Source organism: Pelobates fuscus, chromosome 4, assembly GCF_036172605.1.
Source record: "Pelobates fuscus isolate aPelFus1 chromosome 4, aPelFus1.pri, whole genome shotgun sequence".
Lineage (NCBI taxonomy): Eukaryota > Metazoa > Chordata > Amphibia > Anura > Pelobatidae > Pelobates > Pelobates fuscus.
Window position 1 is genome coordinate 388,904,149 of NC_086320.1, and position 26,222 is coordinate 388,930,370.

Sequence of the window (26,222 nt, forward strand, 5' to 3'; positions counted from 1 at the left end):
TTAGACCTTATTAGAGAGCATTGGGAGGGAGACCGGAGCGCAGATAGCACTCCCATCATACCATACGCGCTGGCCTTTCGAGACCGCCTGGAAGCATTGACTAGGACGGTAAGGGAAAACCTTCAGGCAGCACAGACTCGCCAGCACACGTGGTATGATCTGGGAGCCAGGGACCGTAGCTTTCAAGTCGGGCAGAAGGTGCTAATTTTAAAACCAGTCCGACATGACAAGTTACAGGCCGCCTGGCAGGGACCATATAAGGTGGTGGAACAGAGATGTGACGCCACCTATATCATAGGCCCCTGCACAGGGAATGGAGGGCGACGCATGCTCCATGTGAACATGATGAAGCCCTACCAGGAGCGCGCAGAGGAGGTAACCGCCATATGTGCGCCCAACTCCGAGGAGTTTGACAGCTTACCACTTCCCGATTTGCTGGGAGATGGGCAGTTATCTGGGGATTTAGGGGAGGTTGCACTGGGAGATCGGCTGAGCCCACAGGAGCGGATCGAGGTACAGCAGCTATTAGAGGAGAAACGAGACACGTTCTCTAATGTACCTGGATACACCCCTCTGGCCACTCACCGGGTCGAGACCCCAGGGCAACTACCCATGCGCCAGACCCCCTACCGCATCCCAGAAGCGGTGAGGGAAAACATGCGCAAGGAGATCGATGAGATGCTCCAACTGGGGGGGATTGAGCCCTCAGATAGTCCATGGGCTTCTCCTGTAGTCCTCGTGCCGAAACGAGACGGTACGACTAGGACTAAGACCCGGGTTTTAGCGTTTCTAGGGACAGCGGGGTATTACAGAAAGTTTGTCCCCAATTATAGCGCCCTGGCCAAACCCCTCACTGACCTGACCCATAAGAACCTTCCCCGCCAAGTGAACAGGAACCCCGGAGTGTGAGCAGGCATTCCAACACCTGAAAAATACACTGATAAATGCCCCTGTCTTGGCAGCTCCCAATCCAACTAAACGATTTCTTGTTCACACAGACGCTTCTATGTTTGGATTGGGGGCAGTACTGAGCCAAGTCGGGGCCGATGGCAGAGAACATCCCGTGGCTTACATCAGTCGCAAACTGTTACCTCGAGAAGTAAGCTACGCCGCCATCGAAAAGGAATGCCTGGCTGTGGTGTAGGCCCTGAAGAAACTGCAGCCCTATCTGTATGGACAGCCCTTTTCCTTGCTCACGGATCACAACCCGTTGGTATGGCTGAACCGGGTGGCTGGGGACAATGCTAGGCTGCTGCGCTGGAGCTTGGCGCTACAGCCCTTTGATTTTAACATTCAGTACCGCCCGGGTAAGCAGAATGGAAATGCTGACGGGTTGTCAAGACAAACTGACCTGGAAAAATGATCTGTGAGCCCCCGGACATCCCCAAGCCGATCCGTGTTGGATCAGACTGTGTATGCCGGCTTGTGGGCAAGGGGGAGCAGTGTAGCGGATGACCCTGGGCTGTCCTACAAATTTCGTGTGAACAACTGTATTCGTATAACCTGCCAGTTTTATATGTGTTTAAAAGAAATGTATTCCTCTGATTGTTCGGTAGATTCATTCGAATAAAGTAGGGGAATGAAACTACCGAACAACCAGACCTCCCCTGTGTGAAGTGTGCCTTCAATTACCCGTGGCAACAATGTTGCAAACGGGTAATTAACAAGCTATGCGGTAGGTCCTTTGTCTCCGGGTGGCCGCCATTCGGGAAACGAACACGTGGTGGCGGCCATTTTGCAAACTCCCGAACAGCGGTGTTTTGCCGTCGAGTGTCTGAAACCCAAATCGGACACTCGACTAGGCAAATACCTCTGAGACCTCCAGACTTCCGGTAGTTCATGTGGGAACTACCGAACGGCCCGCCGTTCGGTAGAAAGAACCCCACGAACTAGGGGATTCATTCAAATCCTCCTTAGGCTCCATAACCCAGGCAATTCGTCTGTTTTATTCCGTTGTCTGTGACCGACCGCAGGGCCAAAATGCATGGAACGGTTTTCGGATACTTTACCCATGTGGTCGGTCAAATCTTTGACTGCTCATAACTCCCGAACCCCTGGTCCGATCTGGGTGATTTTTGAGTATGTTACTCACCCAGATCAGGGCTATCAGGGGATGTGTCATTTAAAGGGGTACCCCTAAGTTTAGGGGTACATCCAGGAACTGGGGGAATCTAAGTACAGTGAAAAGGGGATTATGATGTAAGCTGAGGGGAGGAGAGATGTGGGAGGTTACTATTCCCAGATTGGGTACTGTAGTAATTGTGGAAAACTCCTCCCTTGCATGGTAGCATGCTTTATAAGGCACTGTGGAATAAAGCTTGTCAGTTCTGCTCCTGAAACTGTGTGTCGTCCAGTTATTGGGATTGCTGTTGGGATACTTCTGTATTACTTTACCTGCTGGAAACCTTGCCTGTGGATTTATATTGCCTTGTTCCTGAGTCTCACTTGGATTATAAGCGGAGATAACCTGGAGAATATTGTACCTCTGCTACATTTTTTGAGTTTGGAGATTTTTTGAGTTTGGAGATATATGAGCTATGAAGAAAGGTTAACAAATGTAAACCTCTTTAGTTTAGAAAAACAGAGGGGATATGATAACATTATATAAATATATTCGGGCCAATACAAATCATTGTGTGGAAATCTATTCACAAACCGGACTTTACATAGGACACGAGGCCATGCATTTAGACTGGAAGAAAGAAGATTTCGTCTAAGGCAAAGGAAAGGTTTTTTTACTGTAAGAACAATAAGGATGTGGAATTCTCTGCCTGAAGAAGTGGTTTTATCAGAGTCCATATAGATGTTCAAACAGCAACTAGATGCATACTAGAAAAAACAGAATATTCAAGGATATAATCTTTTAATGTAGGGTAATAACTGCTTGATCCAAGGATAAATCTGACTACCATTCTGGGGGTCAAGAAGTTTGTTGCAAAATTGGAAGCGCTTCAGACTAGGTTTTTTTGTATAATGCTTCATTACTAACATACCATGTTTGGATCAACAGCTAAAACAAATGTGAGGAAGGCTGAACTTGCTGGACACAAGTCTCTTTTCAGCAATGTAACTATGTAACTATTTCATAGGGATTACGGACTGAAGTAAGCATACGCCCACGCCGGGTGGACTTATAAGTGACGTGCGGGCAATGGAAAGGTATATCTGAGGAAGCAGCTATTACTGCAAAATACTTCATTACGCTACCTACGTCACTACGCACGGAAGTGGTAACAAATCCCACCTCCCGGAAGGAATATCGTCATTTATATATTTTTCTCTTCCCTTTTTTTATTTAAATGTATGGACATATCTAGACAAATTGTAAAGAGCTGCGGAATTTGATGGCGCTATATAAATAACATAATAACATAATAATAATTCTGTGAAACTTCTTTTGAGTGGTGTATGGAAACTTTTGTATGTTTTTAAAGTGTGTTAGTAAGGCATTGTTTTGCACATATTTGTAATTTCACTTTCATTCTAGCACTACGAACATTTAAATATAACACGAACATTAGGGTTTTGTAGCCGCTCTCTCGAGGCGGATGCCCAGCTGTCTAACTCTGTTTATTAAAGGCCATGCCATCAAACGTCAACATATCAGTATCTGCAGATGATGTAACTAATCGTATAAACTGAAGACGATTCACTTCCAGGCAGATGATCACACTCCCAAATCGCTAACACATTCTTGTCACACAGACACACTTTGTACCACTTCACACATACACATTGTGGCGGAACCAATCACGCCACTGTGCACTGGAGAAGCCTGGTTGCTAGCCTCCTGCCCTGCGACTATGGCCCTGGGCTGTATTAACTCTGTAAGAACTGGATTTGGGCACAATGGGTTTTTGTCTGCTGTTCCTGGCCCTTTAAATACTTTGGAGCAGTGTTGCAACTTTTAAACTGGCACTTCGAATGCAGTCGAAGTGCCGAAGTCGTCGAAGTGCCGAAGTCGTTGAAGTGGCCGCCATTCGACAAACAAACACATGGCGGCGGCCATTTTATCTTATTCGAACGCGGTCAGCGGTGTGTGCAGCCAAATCTATGGAACTGTTTGCAGCTACCCGATTGCACAAACACCGCTGACCCGTACCTTCTTCGACACCGCGGCTGGAGACTAAGTCCCGTTCGAAGATTCGAATGCTCCTTTGAATGGGACTTAGTCATTTTCTCGTTGTAAAATAGATCGACCGCATAGCCCAAATCCATGGAACTGTTTTGGGCAGGAAAATGTGCTTGCGGTCGGTCAAAAGTGACTTATACTTATCTCCCGAACGGCTGGACGGATTTGAATGGTTTTTGGGTATGTTTGTATTTGGAATGTGCTGATAATATGTAACTGTTGTTAATATTGGATGTATGGTTTTAGAGTTATGAAAGTTGGGTAAAAGGAAGTTTAAATTGTACGTATAATTGGGTTACCTCTCAGGCTAAGGGCAGGGAATCTGTGGGATGTAACCATTGTGTGATTGGGTAATGTATAATTGTATGTGGGCGTCTCCCTTGCAGGGGAGAATTGCATAAAAGCAGAGTGTGTGTCATTAAAAGTGAGTATAACTTCCCCCTCAAGTTGGAGTGCCGTCTCTTATTGGGGGAATCTGCTACAAGGGATTGCTATGCTTGTCATACTCCATTGCTAAATAACTGCTAAGCTCTTGTAGTAGCTGGTTCCGGTTTTGTTCTCTGGAGGAGTCTACGGTGGTTGTGGTGTCTGCTGCAGTGCTTGGAGTCCTCAGGAAGCGCTAGGAGCATCCTTCAACGTAGGTACCCAGTCAGGGTGCCCGCCGATCCGTTACACACATCACACAGACACACTTTGTACCACGTCACAGATACATGTCACACAGACACACTTTGTACCACGTCACACATACACGTCACACAGACACACTTTGTACCACATCACACAGACACACTTTGTACCACGTCACACAGACACACTTTGTACCACATCACACAGACACACTTTGTGCCACGTCACATAGACACACTTTGTGCCACGTCACACAGACACACTTTGTACCACATCACACATACACATTTTGTACCACGTCACACATACACGTCATACAGACACACTTTGTACCATGTCACACATACACGTCACACAGCCACACTTTGTACCATGTCACACATACATGTCACACAGCCACACTTTGTACCACGTCACACATACACACTTTGTACCACGTCACACAGACACACTTTGTACCATGTCACACACGCGTCACACAGACACACTTTTTACCACGTCACACAGACACACTTTTTACCACGTCACACATATGTATCAATGTTTACACACTATGGACACTCAATGAATTACCATGTGTCGTACATACAAACTGTAATAGATAAATCAGCATTGACAAAGAAACCCTTACCCATAACGCAGCCCAGGACCGAATGTAAATAATACCCAATGTCACACTGACATATAGAGACTCCACTGTAGGGGGACACACAGGAGCTGAACGGGGGGCATTCTGTGTGATGAGAGCAGTTCAGACCACCTGGAAGGAGAAGGTAAAACACAGTGAGAGGCGAGCTGACTATACTGAATTAAGTGTTATACAGAGATAGGACATGGTATGTTAGTAATAACGTGGTATACAGAGATAGGACATGGTATGTTAGTAATGAAGCGTTATACAAAGATAGGACATGGTATGTTAGTAATAACGTGCTATACAGAGATAGGACATGGTATGTTAGTAATGAAGTGTTTTATACAAAGATCGGACATGGTATGTTAGTCATGACGTGTTTTACAGAGATAGGACATGGTATGTTAGTAATGACGTGTTATACAGAGATAGGACATGGTATGTTAGTAATGAAGTGTTATACAGAGATAGGACATGGTATGTTAGTAATGAAGTGTTATACAGAGATAGGACATGGTATGTTAGTAATAACATGGTATACAGAGATAGGACATGGTATGTTAGTAATGAAGTGTTATACAGAGATAGGACATGCTATGTTAGTAATAACATGGTATACAGAGATAGGACATGGTATGTTAGTAATGAAGTGTTATACAGAGACAGGACATGGTATGTTAGTAATGAAGCGTTATACAGAGATAGGACATGGTATGTTAGTCATGATGTGTTATACAGAGACAGGACATGGTATGTTAGTAATGACGTGTTATACAGAGATAGGACATGGTATGTTATACAGAGATAGGACATGGTATGTTAGTAATAACGTGGTATACAGAGATAGGACATGGTATGTTAGTAATGAAGTGTTATACAAAGATAGGACATGGTATGTTAGTAATGACGTGTTATACAGAGATAGGACATGGTATGTTAGTAATGACGTGGTATACAGAGATAGGACATGGTATGTTAGTAATGACGTGTTATACATAGATAGGACATGGTATGTTAGTAATAACGTGGTATACAGAGATAGGACATGGTATGTTAGTAATAACGTGGTATACAGAGATAGGACATGGTATGTTAGTAATGAAGTGTTATACAAAGATAGGACATGGTATGTAAGTAATGACGTGGTATACAGAGATAGGACGTGGTGTGTTAGTAATATTGTGTTATACAGAGACAGGACATGGTATGTTAGTAATGAAGTGTTATACAGAGACAGGACATGGTATGTTAGTAATGAAGCGTTATAGAGAGATAGGACATGGTATGTTAGTCATGACGTGTTATACAGAGACAGGACATGGTATGTTAGTAATGACGTGTTCTGCAGAGATAGGACATGGTATGTTATACAGAGATAGGACATGGTATGTTAGTAATGACGTGTTATACAGAGATAGGACATGGTATGTTAGTAATAATGTGGTATACAGAGATAGGACATGGTATGTTAGTAATGAAATGTTATACAAAGATAGGACATGGTATGTTAGTAATGACGTGTTATACAGAGATAGGACATGGTATGTTAGTAATGACGTGGTATACAGAGATAGGACATGGTATGTTAGTAATGACGTGGTATACAGAGATACGACATGGTATGTTAGTAATAACGTGGTATACAGAGATAGGACATGGTATGTTAGTAATGAAGTGTTATACAAAGATAGGACATGGTATGTAAGTAATGACGTGGTATACAGAGATAGGACGTGGTGTGTTAGTAATGTCGTGTTATACAGAGATAGGACATGGTATGCTAGTAATGACGTGGTATACAGAGATAGGACATGGTATGTTAGTAATAACGTGGTATACAGAGATAGGACATGGTATGTTAGTAAAGAAGCGTTATACAAAGATAGGATATGGTATGTTAGGTTCCCCGTGTGACGGTAGTGATTTGTATTACAGTCTAATATTCCTTTTTTCCCAATAGCAGAATAGCAACAATAATCCACAGGGTAAAATAACGCTGGTATCGCCAAATAATCCACACATGGGCCAAAGCTTAATGCTGGAACAAGACTGATTTACTGGAAGCAACAGGCATTCAATTTAAACAGTAACAGACTCCTCCTCTGGGCCATGCTAGATAATTGAGTTTCAGCAACATACTTGTAACGGACCATTTCACTTACAAGAGGATAAAACCCAGTTTAGGCGATATCCCCCTTTCCAGATGCACAGGCAGCTACTGCAAACACCGTTCTCCCGACTGGAGCCACACGAACACTGGTACAGCTGAACAAGAAAAGCAGACATCGGCTTACACTCCTGGCAGTCAGCTTACAATCCAATTCCCCCCAAGAACGAGACGATACTTCATTTTGAGGGTTAAACAGGAACTCTGGACTGGCTCATCCAGCCTGGCTTTTATTTCCAACTCACACATACAGGCCACACCCAGGGGGAGGCATAAAAGAGCCAATGACATAGATGTTACATCCCACACATCCCCTCCCCTTAGTGTGACACATAATCCTATTATGCATACAGTTCAAAATATACTTTTACACAACTTTCATAACTTTAAAACCATACATCACATTCACATAAAAATACATATCCACAATCAATCCATTCAGGGGAACAACATATTAAAAAATGGCATGAATCCGACAAGGGGTTCAAAAGTTACTAAAAGTATCTTTTGTCCCTCCTGGCTGGCAGAAAAACATCCCCACAATGCACCCTGGTTTCCTCCCTTCTGCCCTGGAGTTAATTGGAGAAGTAATCCAATTATCCAGGACTAGAGGCAGACTCCATTAACCACATGGTTGCAAAACGACATAAAACACTTTAAAATACATAAAGTCACATTTACACATAACACACAGACATTTCACCTATCCCCAGATAGCTGGGATCTGCGCGCACAAAACTACCGAATAGCGCAGATCCTACTCACACAGTACAATTGCCATGGAGCTAAAGTCTTTCCCATAGTCTTTCATTATATGAATATGCTCCATGGTATGGCTATCTGGGGTATCACATTCCAATAAAGTCTGGTCCATAGTCCAAAGGCAAGAGGCGGGCAATCAGCCCCCTCCAAGGACACGTGGTGAGGTCGGTTTCGCCACAATACTAAACTCAATTATCTGCTGGCCAGAAACATTAACAATTTTCCAAATTTTTAGAAATACACTTTATACATGACATAGGAATATAAAAACCACATCCCTGGGTAGCTGAGGATACTGTGAGTAACATATCCAAATTGCACGAAAATCCGTTTGGTAGTTTCTGTGTCGCATCGTGTGGAAGTTTGACCGGCTCGCCGTGTGGTTGTATCTGAGTTCCATGAAATTGGTAGCAAGAGCCGGTCTCCGTTCGTGCAGAAAACCACCACAGTTATACGGTATATGGTTACATGTGAATGCTCCCCTCATTCGGTTGATTGAAACTCCTGAACGCCAGTCTGATACTGTGAGTGGAAATAGGTCAGACGGGACTTCCATGGAGACCGGGTGTTCATGTGATTGCCATGCCGAAAATGGTTCCAGGCAATCCATGAGTAAGTCCCCCTGGCCGCGTTCGGGAGATTTAAGATAGCCGCCATCCTTTGTTCTCGCCACATGTTCGTATGCCGAATGGCGGCCACCCAGAATCACTCAATTACCTTGCGGTTTTCGTGGTTACTTGGTGTTCTAAGTTCTGATTGCTACCCAGGGTGGTCTCCGTTAGGTAGAACGAATAAATGTCCCGAACACAGAAATAAACAACGAATACTTTAAAGTCACTTAACTAGCAGGGAGAGGAAATAACCGAATGGGTACAGGTAAACACAGGGAAATCCTTTACACCCCGCTTTCCTCAGTGCAGAATACTCAAATCACAACTCTTGATGGCACACCTCACTATCTTACCACTGCACATTGCTCACTGCCGCCCCCTCCCAAGCTCACAGCACATTGCTCACTGCATAGCTCCCTCCAAAGCTCACTGCACATTGCTCACTGTATAGCTCCCTCCCAAGCTCACTGCACATTGCTCACTGCATAGCTCCCTCCCAAGCTCACTGCACATTGCTCACTGCATAGCTCCCTCCCAAGCTCACTGCACATTGCTCACTGCATAGCTCCCTCCCAAGCTCAGTGCACATTTCTCACTGCATAGCTCCCTCCCAAGCTCACTGCACATTGCTCACTGCACAACGTCAAGGCAGACCCCCCCTAAGCGGGTCCTAACACTGACCCTTCAGCCTGCTTCCTTGAGCTTCTGGCAAAGATATCTCTAATGAGACAGAAAGGGGTATTTTTTATATACACCCCTTTACTCCCTCCCACACTCACTGCACATTGCTCACTGCATAGCTCCCTCCCAAGCGCACTGCACATTGCTCACTGTATAGCTCCCTCCCAAGCTCACTGCACATTGCTCACTGTATAGCTCCCTCCCAAGCTCACTGCACATTGCTCACTGTATAGCCCCCTCCCAAGCTCACTGCACATTGCTCACTGCATAGCTCCCTCCCAAGCTCACTGCACATTGCTCACTGCATAGCTCCCTCCCAAGCTCACTGCACATTGCTCACTGTATAGATCCCTCCCCAGCTCACTGCACATTGCTCACTGCATAGCTCCCTCCCACGCTCACTGCACATTGCTCACTGCATAGCTCCCTCCCAAGCTCACTGCACATTGCTCACTGCATAGCTCCCTCCCAAGCTCACTGCACATTGCTCACTGCATAGCTCCCTCCCACGCTCACTGCACATTGCTCATGGCATAGCTCCCTCCCAAGCTCACTGCACATTGCGTACTGCAGCTCCCTCCCAAGCTCACTGCACATTGCTCACTGCATAGCTCCCTCCCAAGCTCACTGCACATTGCTCACTGCATAGCTCCTTCCCAAGCTCACTGCACATTGCTCATTGTATAGCTCCCTCCCAAGCTCACTGCACATTGCAAAATCCGTTTGGTAGTTTCTGTGTTGCAACGTGTGGAAGTTTGACCGGCTCGCCGTGTGGTTGTATCTGAGTTCCATGAAATTGGTAGCAAGAGCCGGTCTCCGTTCGTGCAGAAAACCACCACAGTTATACGGTATATGGTTACATGTGAATGCTAATACAAAAAGAGAAGTCCTGCGCTAAAGCAGCAAAGACTACAACACACATCAGCCCCAATATATAGTAAAAACCAAAGAAAAGAAAATGTTACTTGCGCTTTTTCCTTAATCCCTATGTATATTTAGACAAATGGAGGTCATTTAGTTGCTCCAATGGCCATTGGAGGGATGCCCGCCTGCCAACGTCAAGGCAGACCCCCCCTAAGCGGGTCCTAACACTGACCCTTCAGCCTGCTTCCTTGAGCTTCTGGCAAAGATATCTCTAATGAGACAGAAAGGGGTATTTTTTATATACACCCCTTTACTTATTAACCCTTAATAGGGAACACATGGGATGGGTAGCAGCATTGTAACCAGGCTGTGTGATACAAAGCTCCCCTCATTCGGTTGATTGAAACTCCTGAACGCCAGTCTGATACTGTGAGTGGAAATAGGTCAGACGGGACTTCCATGGAGACCGGTAGTGATGTACCGAACTGTCCGCCGGCGAACAGTTCCCGGCGAAATTAGCGTGTTCGCGTTCGCCGCGGCGGGCGGACACATGCGCAGTTCGATCCGCCCCCTATTCGTCATCATTGGGCAAACTTTGACCCTGTGCCTCTCGGTCAGCAGACACATTCCAGCCAATCAGCAGCACTCCCTCCCTTCCACACCCTCCAACCTCCCTCCCAGCATCCATTTTCGATTCATTCGGAAGATGCATGCTTAGTGAGAGGAGGGAAAGTTTAGCTGCTGCTGATTAGATAGGGAAATTGATAGTTAGGCTAGGGTATTCAGTGTCCACTACAATCCTGAAGGACTCATCTGATCTCTGCTGTAAGGACAGCACCCCAAAAAGCCCTTTTTAGGGCTAGAACATCAGGCTGCTTTTTTTTTTTTTTTTCCTGTGTAATGTAATTGCAGGTGCCTGCCTGCCAGCTTCTGTGTGAGGTTCCCATTGGATACTGTGCCCACTAGCCCAGTGCCACCACTCATATCGGTTTTAACAATTGGTTAAGCTTTAGATTTTAAAGAAATCATTTTTTTCACTGTAATAGAAGAGCAGTTGCCTGCCTGCCAGCTTCTGTGTCAGGTTGGATGCCTTGCCCATTTGCACAGTCAGTGCCACCACTCATATCTGTTTTAACAATTGGTTAAGCTTTAGATTTTAAATAAATAATTTTTTTCACTGTAATAGAAGAGCAGTTGCCTGCCTGCCAGCTTCTGTGTGAGGTTCACATTGGATACTGTGCCCACTAGCCCAGTGCCACCACTCATATCTGTTTTAACAATTGGTTAAGCTTTAGATTTAAAATAAATAATTTTTTTCACTGTAATAGAAGAGCAGTTGCCTGCCTGCCAGCTTCTGTGTCAGGTTGGATGCCTTGCCCATTTGCACAGTCAGTGCCACTACTCATATCTGTTTTAACAATAGCTTAAGATTGCAAGCATCTGGGTGTCAGGCCTACTTCAGCGTGTGCTCTGCAGACCTGTGCCAGCGTGCTTTGACAGTTGCCACTCATATCTTGTGTCTCTATAGCGTGCTTTTACAACCAAAATTTTGTTTCCACTGTAATAGAAGAGCAGTTGCCTGCCTGCCAGCTTCTGTGTGAGGTTCACATTGGATACTGTGCCTACTTGCCCAGTGCCACCACTCATATCTGTTTTAACAATTGGTTAAGCTTTAGATTTTAAAGAAATCATTTTTTTTCACTGTAATAGAAGATCAGTTAGTTGTCTGCAAGCGTCTGGGTGTCAGGCCTACTTCAGCGTGTGCTCTGCAGACCTGTGCCAGCGTGCTTTGACAGTTGCCAATCATATCTGGTGTCTCTTTAGCGTGCTTTTACAAAGAAAAAAGGTTTCCAGTGTAAGCTAATAGCAGACAGTCAGTGTCCTTCAAGCGGCTCTGTCAGGCCTTCCTTCAGCGTGTGCCCTGCACAACCCTGCCAGCGTGCTTTGACAGTTGCCACTCATATCTTGTGTCTCTATAGCGTGCTTTTACAACCAAAATTTTGTTTCCACTGTAATAGAAGAGCAGTTGCCTGCCTGCCAGCTTCTGTGTGAGGTTCACATTGGATACTGTGCCCACTAGCCCAGTGCCACCACTCATATCTGTTTTAACAATTGGTTAAGCTTTACATTTAAAATAAATAATTTGTTTTCACTGTAATAGAAGAGCAGTTGCCTGCCTGCCAGCTTCTGTGTCAGGTTGGATGCCTTGCCCATTTGCACAGTCAGTGCCACCACTCATATCTGTTTTAACGATAGCTTAAGCTTTAGATTTTAAAGAAATCATTTTTTTTCACTGTAATAGAAGATCAGTTAGTTGTCTGCAAGCGTCTGGGTGTCAGGCCTACTTCAGCGTGTGCTCTGTAGACCTGTTCCAGCGTGCTTTGACAGTTGCCAATCATATTTGGTATCTCTATAACGTGCTTTTAAAACCAAAATTTGTTTTTCACTGTTATAGATTGAATAGCAGTTACTTGTCTTCAAGCGGGTGTCTCAGGCCTACAGTGTGTGCTCTGCAGAACTGTTCCAGTGCACATTGCCAATCATATCTGGTGTCTCTATAGCGTGCTTTTAAAACCAAAATTTGTTTTTCACTGTTATAGATTGAATAGCAGTTACTTGTCTTCAAGCGGCTCTGTCAGTCCTTCCTTCAGCGTGTGCTCTGCAGAACTGTTCCAGTGCACATTGCCAATCATATCTGGTCTCACAGTAGCTTGCACGCATAGTACCACTAATCCCAAAAAAAATGACAGGCAGAGGCAGGCCACCCCGCAGGGGCCGTCGTGGTCATGGTGCTGTGATTCCCTTTTGCCCTAGAATAATGCCCAGTTTTCAGAAGCCACGTACCCTGAACTTGAAAAGTTCTGAGGACTTAGTTGACTGGCTAACACAGGACACCCAATCTTGTACAGCCTCCGCTCGGAACCTTGACGCACCATCCTCCTCCAGCTTAGCTTCCGGCACCTCTCAAGATAGCACTCACCCGCCTGCCGCCACCACCAAAACTAGCACCACAGCCGCTTTACTTGGTATGTCAGAGGAGTTTTTCACACACCCGTTTGAAGAAATGAGTGATGCGCAACCATTATTGCTAGAGGATGTAGATAACAGGGATATGTCTCAGGCAGGCAGCATTAAACACATGGAGGTACGGTGTGATGATGATGATGTTGTACCCGCTGCTGCTTCCTTTTCTGAGTTGTCAGATACAAGCGAAGCGGTTGATGATGACGATGCGTCCATGGATGTCACGTGGGTGCCCGCTCGGCAAGAAGAAGAACAGGGCGAAAGTTCAGATGGGGAGACAGAGAGGAGGAGGAGGAGACGAGTTGGAAGCAGGGGGGGGGTCGTCGCAAGGAGCTAGTGGCACAGTCAGACAGCATGCATCGGCACCCGGGGTCAGCCCGACAGCACGCCAATCAACGCATGCTGTGTCCACCACCAGAATGCCGTCATTGCAGAGCTCAGCAGTGTGCCATTTTTTGTGTGTGTCTGCCTCTGACAACAGCGATGCCATTTGCAACCTGTGCCAAAGGAAACTGAGTCGTGGGAGGTCCAACACCCACCTAGGTACAACTGCTTTGCGTAGGCACATGATCTCACATCACAAACGCCTATGGGATCAACACATGAGTACAAGCAGCACGCCTACTCTAAGCCGCCATCCTCCTCCTGGTCCAGCATCTTCAGCCACGTCAACCACTGCTGTCCTTCTTGCCCCCTCTCAACCATCCGCCACTCCGTCTCCCGCCTTGAGCAGTTCCCGCTCATCTGCCCACAGTCATGTGTTTCTGTCAAGGACATGTTTGAGCGTAAGAAGCCAATGTCACCAAGTCACCCCCTTGCCCAGCGTCTGACAGCTGGCTTGTCCGAACTATTAGCCCGCCAGCTTTTACCATACAATCTGGTTGAGTCTGAGGCGTTCAAAAAATTTGTAGCTATTGGGACACCGCAGTGGAAGGTACCCGGCCGGAATTTCTTTTCACAAAAGGCAATCCCCAACTTGTACTCGATTGTGCAAAAGGAAGTCATGGCATGTCTGGCACACAGTGTTGGGGCAAGGGTCCATCTGACCACTGATACCTGGTCTGCAAAGCATGGTCAGGGCAGGTATATCACCTACACTGCGCATTGGGTAAACCTGCTGACGGCTGACAAGCAAGGAATGCGTGGCATTGCAGAGGAGTTTTGCAGGCAGTCCTGCTGCCACCTCCTCTACTCCTCCTACTCCATCCTCTTCCATAACCTCCTCGGCTGAGTCCTCTTGTGCCGCTGCTTCTTGCTCCACATCAACGGCACCCCCCCCAGCTCCCCAGGTACTATTCCACATCCCGGATATGGCAGTGTCACGCCGTCTTGGGTTTGACTTGCTTGAAAGCAGAGAGTCACACCGGACAAGCACTCCTGTCCGCCCTGAACGCACAGGTGGAAAAGTGGCTGACTCCGCAGCAACTGGATATCGGCAAAGTGGTGTGTGACAACGGAAAAAATTTGATAGCGGCATTGAAGTTGGGCAAGTTGACACATGTGCCGTGCATGGCACATGTGTGTAATCTGATCGTACAACGCTTTGTGCATAAGTACACAGGCTTACAGGACGTCCTGAAGCAGGCCAGGAAGGTGTGTGGCCATTTCAGGCGTTCCTACACGGCCATGGCTCACTTTGCCGATATCCAGCGGCGAAACAACATGCCAGTGAGGCGCTTGATTTGCGACAGCCCTACACGTTGGAATTCAACACTCCTAATGTTCGACCGCCTGCTCCAACAAGAAAAAGCTGTTAATGAATATTTGTATGACCGGGGTGCTAGGACAGCCTCTGGGGAGCTGGGAATTTTTTTGCCACGTTACTGGACGCTCATGCGCAATGCCTGTAGGCTCATGTGTCCTTTTGAGGAGGTGACAAACCTAGTCAGTCGCAGTTGTGTGTGTGCGTGTGTATGGCTGTCTGCCTGTGTGTGTGTGTGTGACAGGGTGAAGATTTCTTGCACATGGGTGTGACAGGGTGAAGATTTCTTGCACAGGGCGCCCAAAGGCCTAAGGCTGGCCCTGCGCATGGGTCAGTGGCTCTGCACCAGACTTCCCTCCAATTGATCAAAGTTAAAGGATTTCAAGTGGACTGATTACAATTACAGGGCCTCTAAAGAGTCCTGTATTGTTATTTGTCGTCACTACCTTCCCGCGTCGGGAGTGGGTCATTTGCGCCCCTGCTGCCTTCCTTGCATGTGGTAGCTGTTTGTCAGGGATTTGTCAATCCATATCTGCCAAGTGACCCTATGTAGGGGTAACAGTCCCTATTCTGCTCTGTGTCAGTGTGTATCATGGTCTCTGTGGACAGGGAACAGTCTCTATTCTGCTCTGTGTCAGTGTGTATCAGGGGTTTTGAGGACAGGTGTCAATCCATATCTGCCAAGTGACCCTATGTATATCTGCTGTCCGTACACAGGAAAAGTTTAAATATTTCTTGTTCTACGTTCTCTGCAACTCCACGCACCGACTCATCCAATACGTGAAGATCTGGGGTTTCTCTGACTCTCCTCAGTAGTGTATCAAACAGAGTCTGCACTGTGGTAACACGGACATCTTCAGGACATAACTCAACTATTTGCAGATAGTGTCAGGGCTCCGCGGGCGGCGGTGAGGGGAGGCTGCAATCCTCTCGTAGCACTCACCCTCGGTCCGTCGCCGCCCGCGGTCCCTTCTCCCCTTACCGATAAGCGAGCGGCGTCCTCTCCTCTTGACACGCCGCTCGCGTCCTCCTCTCCTCCTCCCAGCAGCAGCATGTCTAACGCTGCACGCTGGGAGCCGGCACTATTATCTAAGCGCCGGGGTCACTCACGTGACCCGGCGTTAAAGCTACAGTGCAACAAACACAGTGGGGGGTATAGATATCCCCCACGTGTGTTTGTTAATACTGATTGGTGGTTAGCCAATCAGGATTCAGGCTAGGATTTAAATACTTACCTTTCCTGTCTTTCTGTGCCCTGTTGTGGTCTTTGCTTCATAGTATTGATTGTGAACGTGTGCTTTCTGGTTACGTACTCTCTGGCTTGTTATACTGACTTTGTGACTTTCTCCTACCCTTTGACCTCGGCTTGTTTCTCGTTATTCTGTTTTCTGGTTCCCCTTACTCGGCTTGTCTCCTGACTATTCTGTGTGTGCTTAGCCCGGCCACTCTAAGGACCGGTACTGCACACTTTCTGTGTGTGTGTCTGTGTGTGTGTTAGCGTGTTGGGTTCCCCGGTATCGTGACAGATAGGCAGTCTGCAGCTTCTCTTTTTCACCTGTTCTCTTCTTTCTCTTATGCGTATTCTTGTCTATATGCAGGTGGTCTCTTGCCTTTCTTTTAACCAATTCGTTCCTTCCATATGGTTTCAAAAGATCTCTGGCATCATTACTTTCAACGCAAATAACGTCATCATAGTTAGTCTCCTCATTATTCACCGGGAAGAGAGTGTTTGCACTGACTACCCACAGCATGCTCTTGCCATTGCCTACTCCACCTTCAACGACAGGGTGCAAGTCCCAAGGAGAAGGATCATTCACTTTATTATCTGTCTTTATTTCACAAGTAGTGCCTGGAACATCCTCATGGGTCACAAGATGTAAATCTGGACTAATGTCAACCCCAGGGTCTGGAAAATCATCAATTTGAAATTTTTCGAATAATCCCAGTGGGCTGCCACATTCTTCCTCCTCTGATGGTATTAAAGTTTGCAGAGATTCACTATGGGGTGGTGTCAAGCATTTTGGAGAACAATTAAGCATCTCCATCCCAATACATTTCAGATGTCCTATCAGCTCTTCCACCCTATGCGATACTATGGGCAGGCTACCCGTGACGTCATTACTCACGGCCCTATTTCACGCGGACACTCTGTGTCAGTGTGTATCATGGTGTCTGTGGACAGGGAACAGTCTCTATTCTGCTCTGTGTCAGTGTGTATCATGGTCTCTGTGGACGGTGAACAGTCTCTATTCTGCTCTGTGTCAGTGTGTATCATGGTCTCTGTGGACGGTGAACAGTCTCTATTCTGCTCTGTGTCAGTGTGTATCAGAGGTTTTGAGGACAGGTGTCTGTTACGACACTCACCGCCTGGAGAGTGAAGCCGCCGTTTAGTCAATAATCCCCTTTCTCCAGAAATGCAATTCCAGTATAACCGATCATAAAACTCCCGAACGGAGCATACGAATGCGGTAACTCCCGATCAGCAATCCATCCGAAATCCTTCCACAGCTAGAAATAAACGAAAACGCTGTCCCAATAGTCAATCCCTCCACAAACGAGACAAAGCTCCGTTTTGAAGGTCAAGCAGAATGTGTTTAATGGGGGCTACCTGCCCAGTATTTATGCAGGTCTCCACCAGGTAGACACTCCCCTAGGGGACCTGGTGGAAGACTGAACAATATGTTAAACAGTAGCCAATCACAGTGGCTATAACACAAGCTCTTCCCATTTTACCCATAATACATCTCTTCCTATCCTGGAGATAATTAGGGAGAACCATCGCCATTTTAAACCCAAACACAAAAAATGCAATAAAATACATAAAATCAGAAGTACCGAATATATAGTGTTCGTGCAACGTATCCCCAGATAGCCTGGATCTGAGGGCATATTCCTACCGAATAGCGCTCAGGTCCGATGTACACAGTCCAATCGCCATGGAGTCAAAGTCTCTCATAAGTCCTTCGGTATACGAATGACTCCATGGGACGGCTATCTGGGTAAGTTCATACGGATGAAAGAAACTCCCGAACGGAACAGTGTTCGTATGCCTCCAAGGGAATAGAAGGAGAGACGGCCGTCTCCAGCGGTGTTCGGTAGATAAAGAGTCCGTTTTTAGATCCATGGGTTTTGCACCGAACACCGCTGATTCGCCTCGTGTCCAAAATGGCCGCCGCCTCGTGTTCGGCATACGAACGACGACCACCCGTACGAAATGGAATGGAGAGGTGTTTGCGGTTAACCACAACGTTCTAATTTGTGGTCAAGGTGTTAATGAGCCGCACACTCCTCTCCTGGGTGGCCGATGTTTGGTAGTTTCCATCGGTACTTTAGAAAACGTACGAACAACAGCGTACAGACAGGAAATCCACGAATCCAATGAAAACAGACGAACCAGCAATATAGGTCTTATGCAGCAGGGTTCGTCACAGTGTCAATCCATATCTGCCAAGTGACCCTATGTAGGGGGAACAGTCCCTATTCTGCTCTGTGTCAGTGTGTATCATGGTCTCTGTGGACGGTGAACAGTCTCTATTCTGCTCTGTGTCAGTGTGTATCATGGTCTCTGTGGACAGGGAACAGTCTCTATTCTGCTCTGTGTCAGTGTGTATCAGGGGTTTTGAGGACAGGTGTCAATCCATATCTGCCAAGTGACCCTATGTAGGGGGAACAGTCTCTATTCTGCTCTGTGTCAGTGTGTATCAGGGATCATTAGGATAGGTGTCAATCCATATCTGCCAAGTGACCCTATGTAGGGGGAACAGTCCCTATTCTGCTCTGTGTCGGTGTGTATCATGGTCTCTGTGGACGGTGAACAGTCTCTATTCTGCTCTGTGTCAGTGTGTATCATGGTCTCTGTGGACAGGGAACAGTCTCTATTCTGCTCTGTGTCAGTGTGTATCAGGGGTTTTGAGGACAGGTGTCAATCCATATCTGCCAAGTGACCCTATGTAGGGGGAACATTCTGCTCTGTGTCAGTGTGTATCAGGGGTTTTGAGGACAGGTGTCAATCCATATCTGCCAAGTGACCCTATGTAGGAGGAACAGTCCCTATTCTGCTCTGTGTCAGTGTGTATCAGGGGTTTTGAGGACAGGTGTCAATCCATATCTGCCAAGTGACCCTATGTAGGAGGAACAGTCCCTATTCTGCTCTGTGTCAGTGTGTATCAGGGGTTTTGAGGACAGGTGTCAATCCATATCTGCCAAGTGACCCTATGTAGGGGGAACAGTCTCTATTCTGCTCTGTGTCAGTGTGTATCAGGGGTTTTGAGGACAGGTGTCAATCCATATCTGCCAAGTGACCCTATTGTAGCGGAGAGCTCATTTCTCGCAGCTATTCTCCACTTAAGATCCTAGGGAGGCTCAGGAACAAGTCATTAGTAAATCCACAGCAGAGTTTCCAGCAGGTAAAACGGTACAGCAATATCCCCACAGCACTCCCAATAACTGGACGACACACAGTTTCAGGAGTAGAACTAGCTATCGTTTATTCCAGGGTTTCTTATAAAGCCTGCTCCCATGCAAGGGAGCTTGTTACCTCCCACACCTCTCCTCCCCTCAGAGTGAGTCATAATCCCCTTAACTTGCACAGTAATTTACCCCAAACCTGGATGTACCCCTAAACCATCACATAACATTAATATTAGGGTACCGCTAGGTAGCCCTGATCTGGGTGACTATTATATCCAAAATTCACCCAGATCGGACCAGTGGTTCGGTAGTTACGGGAAGGTGAAGTTTGACCGACCGCACACGAGTTGGTATCCGAAAAGGGTTCCATAAGATTGGGCCCTGCGGTCGGTCTCCGTTCGGCAGTTAAAACATACTCTTACAATTGCCATCCATACTTCCATCCGCCTAGATATTGGTTCCCTCATTCGGTACTTTGTTTCTACCGAATGGGGATTCGTTAGGACTCTCCGTTCGGTAGTTACGGAGCTCTGGAGGTCTCAGCGGTGTTCGGTTGTTTGAGTGTCCGATTTGAGTTCCAGACACTCGACGACCAAACACCGCTGAGATTTTCATGCGTAAGATGGCCGCCGCCACGTGTACGCATGCCGAATGGCGGCCACCCAGATACAATCCTAACGAGCTTGTTAACTTGTGGTTTAGGAAATAGGTGAACCTTAATTGCTAACACACTTCTCTCTGGGGTGGTCCCTCCGTTCGTTAGTTTCCATATGCATATGGTACGGATGGAAACTACCGAATAGCATACAATTCACACCGAAAACATACGAATAGGAAAATTAACACAGGACAAATATACCGAATACAATCACACAGGCATGTTATAGGACAGGCTTACGGCATTCCGCTACACTGCTCCCCCTTGCCCACAAGCCGGCATACACAGTCTGATCCCATACGGATCTGCTTGGGGATGACCGGGGTGCTCACGGATCATTTCTCCAGATCAGTTTGTCGTGACAACCCGTCGGCGTTTCCATTTTGCTTACCCGGGCGGTATTGAATGTTAAAGTCAAAAGGCTGCAGCGCCAAACTCCAGCGCAGCAGCCTGGCATTGTCCCCAGCCACCCGGTTCAGCCAGACTAACGGGTTGTGATCCGTGAGCAAAGAAAAAGCCTGTCCATATAAATAGGGTTGCAACTTCTTCAAGGCCCACACCACAGCCAGGCATTCCTTCTCGATGGCGGCGTAGCTTACTTCCCGGGGTAAAAGTTTGCGACTGATGTAAGCCGGGTTCGCGACAACACTAGAGACCGGGTGTTCGTGTGATTGCCATGCCGAAAATGGTTCCAGGCAATCCATGAGTAAGTCCCCCTGGCCGCGTTCGGGAGATTTAAGATAGCCGCCATCCTTTGTTCTCGCCACATGTTCGTATGCCGAATGGCGGCCACCCAGAATCACTCAATTACCTTGCGGTTTTCGTGGTTACTTGGTGTTCTAAGTTCTGATTGCTACCCAGGGTGGTCTCCGTTAGGTAGAACGAATAAATGTCCTGAACACAGAAATAAACAACGAATACTTTAAAGTCACTTAACTAGCAGGGAGAGGAAATAACCGAATGGGTACAGGTAAACACAGGGAAATCCTTTACACCCCGCTTTCCTCAGTGCAGAATACTCAAATCACAACTCTTGATGGCACACCTCACTATCTTACCATTGCACATTGCTCACTGCCACCCCCTCCCAAGCTCACAGCACATTGCTCACTGCATAGCTCCCTCCAAAGCTCACTGCACATTGCTCACTGTATAGCTCCCTCCCAAGCTCACTGCACATTGCTCACTGCATAGCTCCCTCCCAAGCTCACTGCACATTGCTCACTGCATAGCTCCCTCCCAAGCTCACTGCACATTGCTCACTGCATAGCTCCCTCCCAAGCTCAGTGCACATTTCTCACTGCATAGCTCCCTCCCAAGCTCACTGCACATTGCTCACTGCATAGCTCCCTCCCACACTCACTGCACATTGCTCACTGCATAGCTCCCTCCCAAGCGCACTGCACATTGCTCACTGTATAGCTCCCTCCCAAGCTCACTGCACATTGCTCACTGTATAGCTCCCTCCCAAGCTCACTGCACATTGCTCACTGCATAGCTCCCTCCCAAGCTCACTGCACATTGCTCACTGCATAGCTCCCTCCCAAGCTCACTGCACATTGCTCACTGCATAGCTCCCTCCCAAGCTCACTGCACATTGCTCACTGCATAGCTCCCTCCCAAGCTCACTGCACATTGCTCACTGTATAGATCCCTCCCCAGCTCACTGCACATTGCTCACTGCATAGCTCCCTCCCACGCTCACTGCACATTGCTCACTGTATAGATCCCTCCCCAGCTCCCTGCACATTGCTCACGGCATAGCTCCCTCCCAAGCTCACTGCACATTGTGTACTGCAGCTCCCTCCCAAGCTCACTGCACATTGCTCACTGTATAGCTCCCTCCCACGCTCACTGCACATTGCTCACTGCATAGCTCCCTCCCAAGCTCACTGCACATTGCTCACTGCATAGCTCCTTCCCAAGCTCACTGCACATTTCTCACTGTATAGCTCCCTCCCAAGCTCACTGCACATTGCTCACTGCATAGCTCCTTCCCAAGCTCACTGCACAATGCTCACTGCATAGCTCCCTCCCACGATCACTGCACATTGCTCACTGTATAGATCCCTCCCCAGCTCCCTGCACATTGCTCACTGCATAGCTCCCTCCCAAGCTCACTGAACATTGCGTACTGCAGCTCCCTCCCAAGCTCACTGCACATTGCTCACTGTATAGCTCCCTCCCACGCTCACTGCACATTGCTCACTGCATAGCTCCCTCCCAAGCTCACTGCACATTGCTCACTGCATAGCTCCTTCCCAAGCTCACTGCATATTGCTCACTGTATAACTCCCTCCCAAGCTCACTGTGCATTGCTCACTGCATAGCTCCTTCCCAAGCTCACTGCACATTGCTCACTGTATAGCTCCCTCCCAAGCTCACTGCACATTGCTCACTGCATAGCTCCTTCCAAAGCTCACTGCACATTGCTCACTGCATAGCTCCTTCCCAAGCTCACTGCACATTGCTCACTGTATAGCTCCCTCCCAAGCTCACTGCACATTGCTCACTGCATAGCTCCTTCCCAAGCTCACTGCACATTGCTCACTACATAGCTCCCTCCCAAGCTCACTGCACATTGCTCACTGCATAGCATCTTCCCAAGCTCACTGCACATTGCTCACTGCATAGCTCCTTCCCAAGCTCACTGCACATTGCTCACTACATAGCTCCCTCCCAAGCTCACTGCACATTGCTCACTGCATCACTCCCTCCTCAGTTTACTGCACAGGGCTCACTGCACAGCCAGGCAGGTGTGACTAGGGCTGTATAAAGTAATTTAACTCTGAAATGGCAGACAATCAAGCAGTGAGCCTGCAGGGGCATAACCTATACATCAAAATAGCCCTCCTCAAAAAACTCATTATAATTCCTTATTAAATATATTCTTACTGATAATGTCCAGTATTAATCCTTCCTACGAATAATATCCAGTATAATTAAATCCTACTAATAATACCCAGTATCAATCCTTCCTACTAATAATACCCAGTATTAATCCTTCCTACTAATAATACCCAGTATTAACCCTTCCTACTAATAATACCCAGTATCAATCCTTCCTACTAATAATACCCAGTATTAATCCTTCCTACTAATAATACCCAATATCAATCCTTCCTACTAATAATACCCAGTATTAATCCTTCCTACTAATAATACCCAGTATCAATCCTTCCTACTAATAATACCCAGTATTAATCCTTCATAGTAATAATACCCAGTATTAATCCTTCTACTAATAATACCCAGTATCAATCCTTCCTATAAATAATACCCAGTATCAATCCTTCCTACTAATAATACCCAGTATTAATCCTTCCTACTAATAATACCCAGTATCAATCCTTCCTACTAATAATACCCAGTATTAATCCTTCCTACTAATAATACCCAGTATCAATCGTTCCTACTAATAATACCCAGTATTAATCCTTCATAGTAATAATACCCAGTATTAATCCTTCCTATTAATAATACCCAGTATCAATCCTTCCTACTAATAATACCCAGTATTAATCCTTCATATAAATAATACCCAGTATTAATCCTTCCTACTAATACTACCCAGTATCAATCCTTCTTATAAATAATACCCAGTATCAATCCTTCCTACTAATAATACCCAGTATTAATCCTTCCTACTAATAATACCCAGTATCAATCCTTCCTACTAATAATACCCAGTATTAATCCTTCCTACTAATAATACCCAGTATTAATCCTTCCCAGTAATAATATCCAGTATCAATCCTTCCTACTAATAATACCCAGTATCAATCCTTCCTACTAATAATACCCAGTATTAATCCTTCATAGTAATAATACCCAGTATCAATCCTTCCTACTAATAATACCCAGTATCAATCCTTCCTACTAATAATACCCAGTATTAATCCTTCATAGTAATAATACCCAGTATTAATCCTTCCTACTAATAATACCCAGTATCAATCCTTCCTATAAATAATACCCAGTATCAATCCTTCCTACTAATAATACCCAGTATTAATCCTTCCTACTAATAATACCCAGTATAAATCCTTCCTACTAATAATACCCAGTATTAATCCTTCCTACTAATAATACCCAGTATTAATCCTTCCCAGTAATAATATCCAGTATTAATCCTTCCTACTAATAATACCCAGTATTAATCCTTCCTACTAATAATACCCAGTATTAATCCTTCCTACTAATAATACCCAGTATTAATCCTTCCTACTAATAATACCCAGTATCAATCCTTCCCAGTAATAATACCCAGTATTAATCATTCCTACTAATAATACCCAGTATTAATCCTCCCTACTAATAATACCCAGTATTAATCCTTCCCAGTAATAATACCCAGTATTAATCCTTCCTACTAATAATACCCAGTATTAATCCTTCCTACTAATAATACCCAGTATCAATCCTTCCCAGTAATAATACCCAGTATCAATCCTTCCTACTAATAATACCCAGTATTAATGCTTCCTACTAATAATACCCAGTATCAATCCTTCCTACTAATAATACCCAGTATTAATCCTTCCTACTAATAATACCCAGTATTAATCCTTCCTACTAATAATACACAGCATCAATACTTCCTACTAATAATACCCAGTATTAATCCTTCCTACTAATAATACCCAGTATTAATCCTTCCTACTAATAATACCCAGTATTAATCATTCCTACTAATAATACCCAGTATTAATCCTCCCCAGTAATAATACCCAGTATCAATCCTTCCTACTAATAATACCCAGTATTAACCCTTCCTACTAATAATACCCAGTATCAATCCTTCCTACTAATAATACCCAGTATTAACCCTTCCTAGTAATAATATCCAGTATAAATCCTTCCTACTAATAATACCCAGTATTAATCATTCCTACTAATAATACCCAGTATTAATCCTCCCTACTAATAATACCCAGTATTAATCCTTCCCAGTAATAATACCCAGTATTAATCCTTCCTACTAATAATACCCAGTATTAATCCTTCCTACTAATAATACCCAGTATCAATCCTTCCCAGTAATAATACCCAGTATCAATCCTTCCTACTAATAATACCCAGTATTAATGCTTCCTACTAATAATACCCAGTATCAATCCTTCCTACTAATAATACCCAGTATTAATCCTTCCTACTAATAATACCCAGTATTAATCCTTCCTACTAATAATACCCAGCATCAATCCTTCCTACTAATAATACCCAGTATTAATCCTTCCTACTAATAATACCCAGTATGCATCCTTCCTACTAATAATACCCAGTATTAATCCTTCCTACTAATAATACCCAGTATTAATCCTTCCTACTAATAATACACAGTATTAATCCTCCCTACTAATAATACCCAGTATTAATCCTTCCCAGTAATAATACCCAGTATTAATCCTTCCTACTAATAATACCCAGTATTAATCCTTCCTACTAATAATACCCAGTATCAATCCTTCCCAGTAATAATACCCAGTATTAATCATTCCTACTAATAATACCCAGTATTAATCCTCCCTACTAATAATACCCAGTATTAATCCTTCCCAGTAATAATACCCAGTATTAATCCTTCCTACTAATAATACCCAGTATTAATCCTTCCTACTAATAATACCCAGTATCAATCCTTCCCAGTAATAATACCCAGTATCAATCCTTCCTACTAATAATACCCAGTATTAATGCTTCCTACTAATAATACCCAGTATCAATCCTTCCTACTAATAATACCCAGTATTAATCCTTCCTACTAATAATACCCAGTATTAATCCTTCCTACTAATAATACACAGCATCAATCCTTCCTACTAATAATACCCAGTATTAATCCTTCTTACTAATAATACCCAGTATTAATCCTTCCTACTAATAATACCCAGTATTAATCCTTCCTACTAATAATACCCAGTATTAATCCTTCCTACTAATAATA

The 26,222-nt window shown here is 45.4% G+C and overlaps 1 protein-coding gene across 4 annotated transcripts in view; it reads right to left on the reverse strand.

The window, feature by feature from the left end:
• The window catches only part of LOC134609276 (protein HEG-like), a 385,710-nt gene that overhangs the window by 276,305 nt on the left and 83,183 nt on the right, over positions 1-26,222 (reverse strand). For 2 of the 4 annotated variants that reach the window (XM_063452927.1, XM_063452929.1), the window contains one exon: positions 5,394-5,522. The exons of the other annotated variants lie outside the window; for them this stretch is intronic. In XM_063452927.1, the coding sequence (XP_063308997.1) occupies positions 5,394-5,522 (129 nt within the window). The remainder of the gene's footprint in view (positions 1-5,393; positions 5,523-26,222) is intronic. 4 annotated transcript variants of the gene reach the window in all.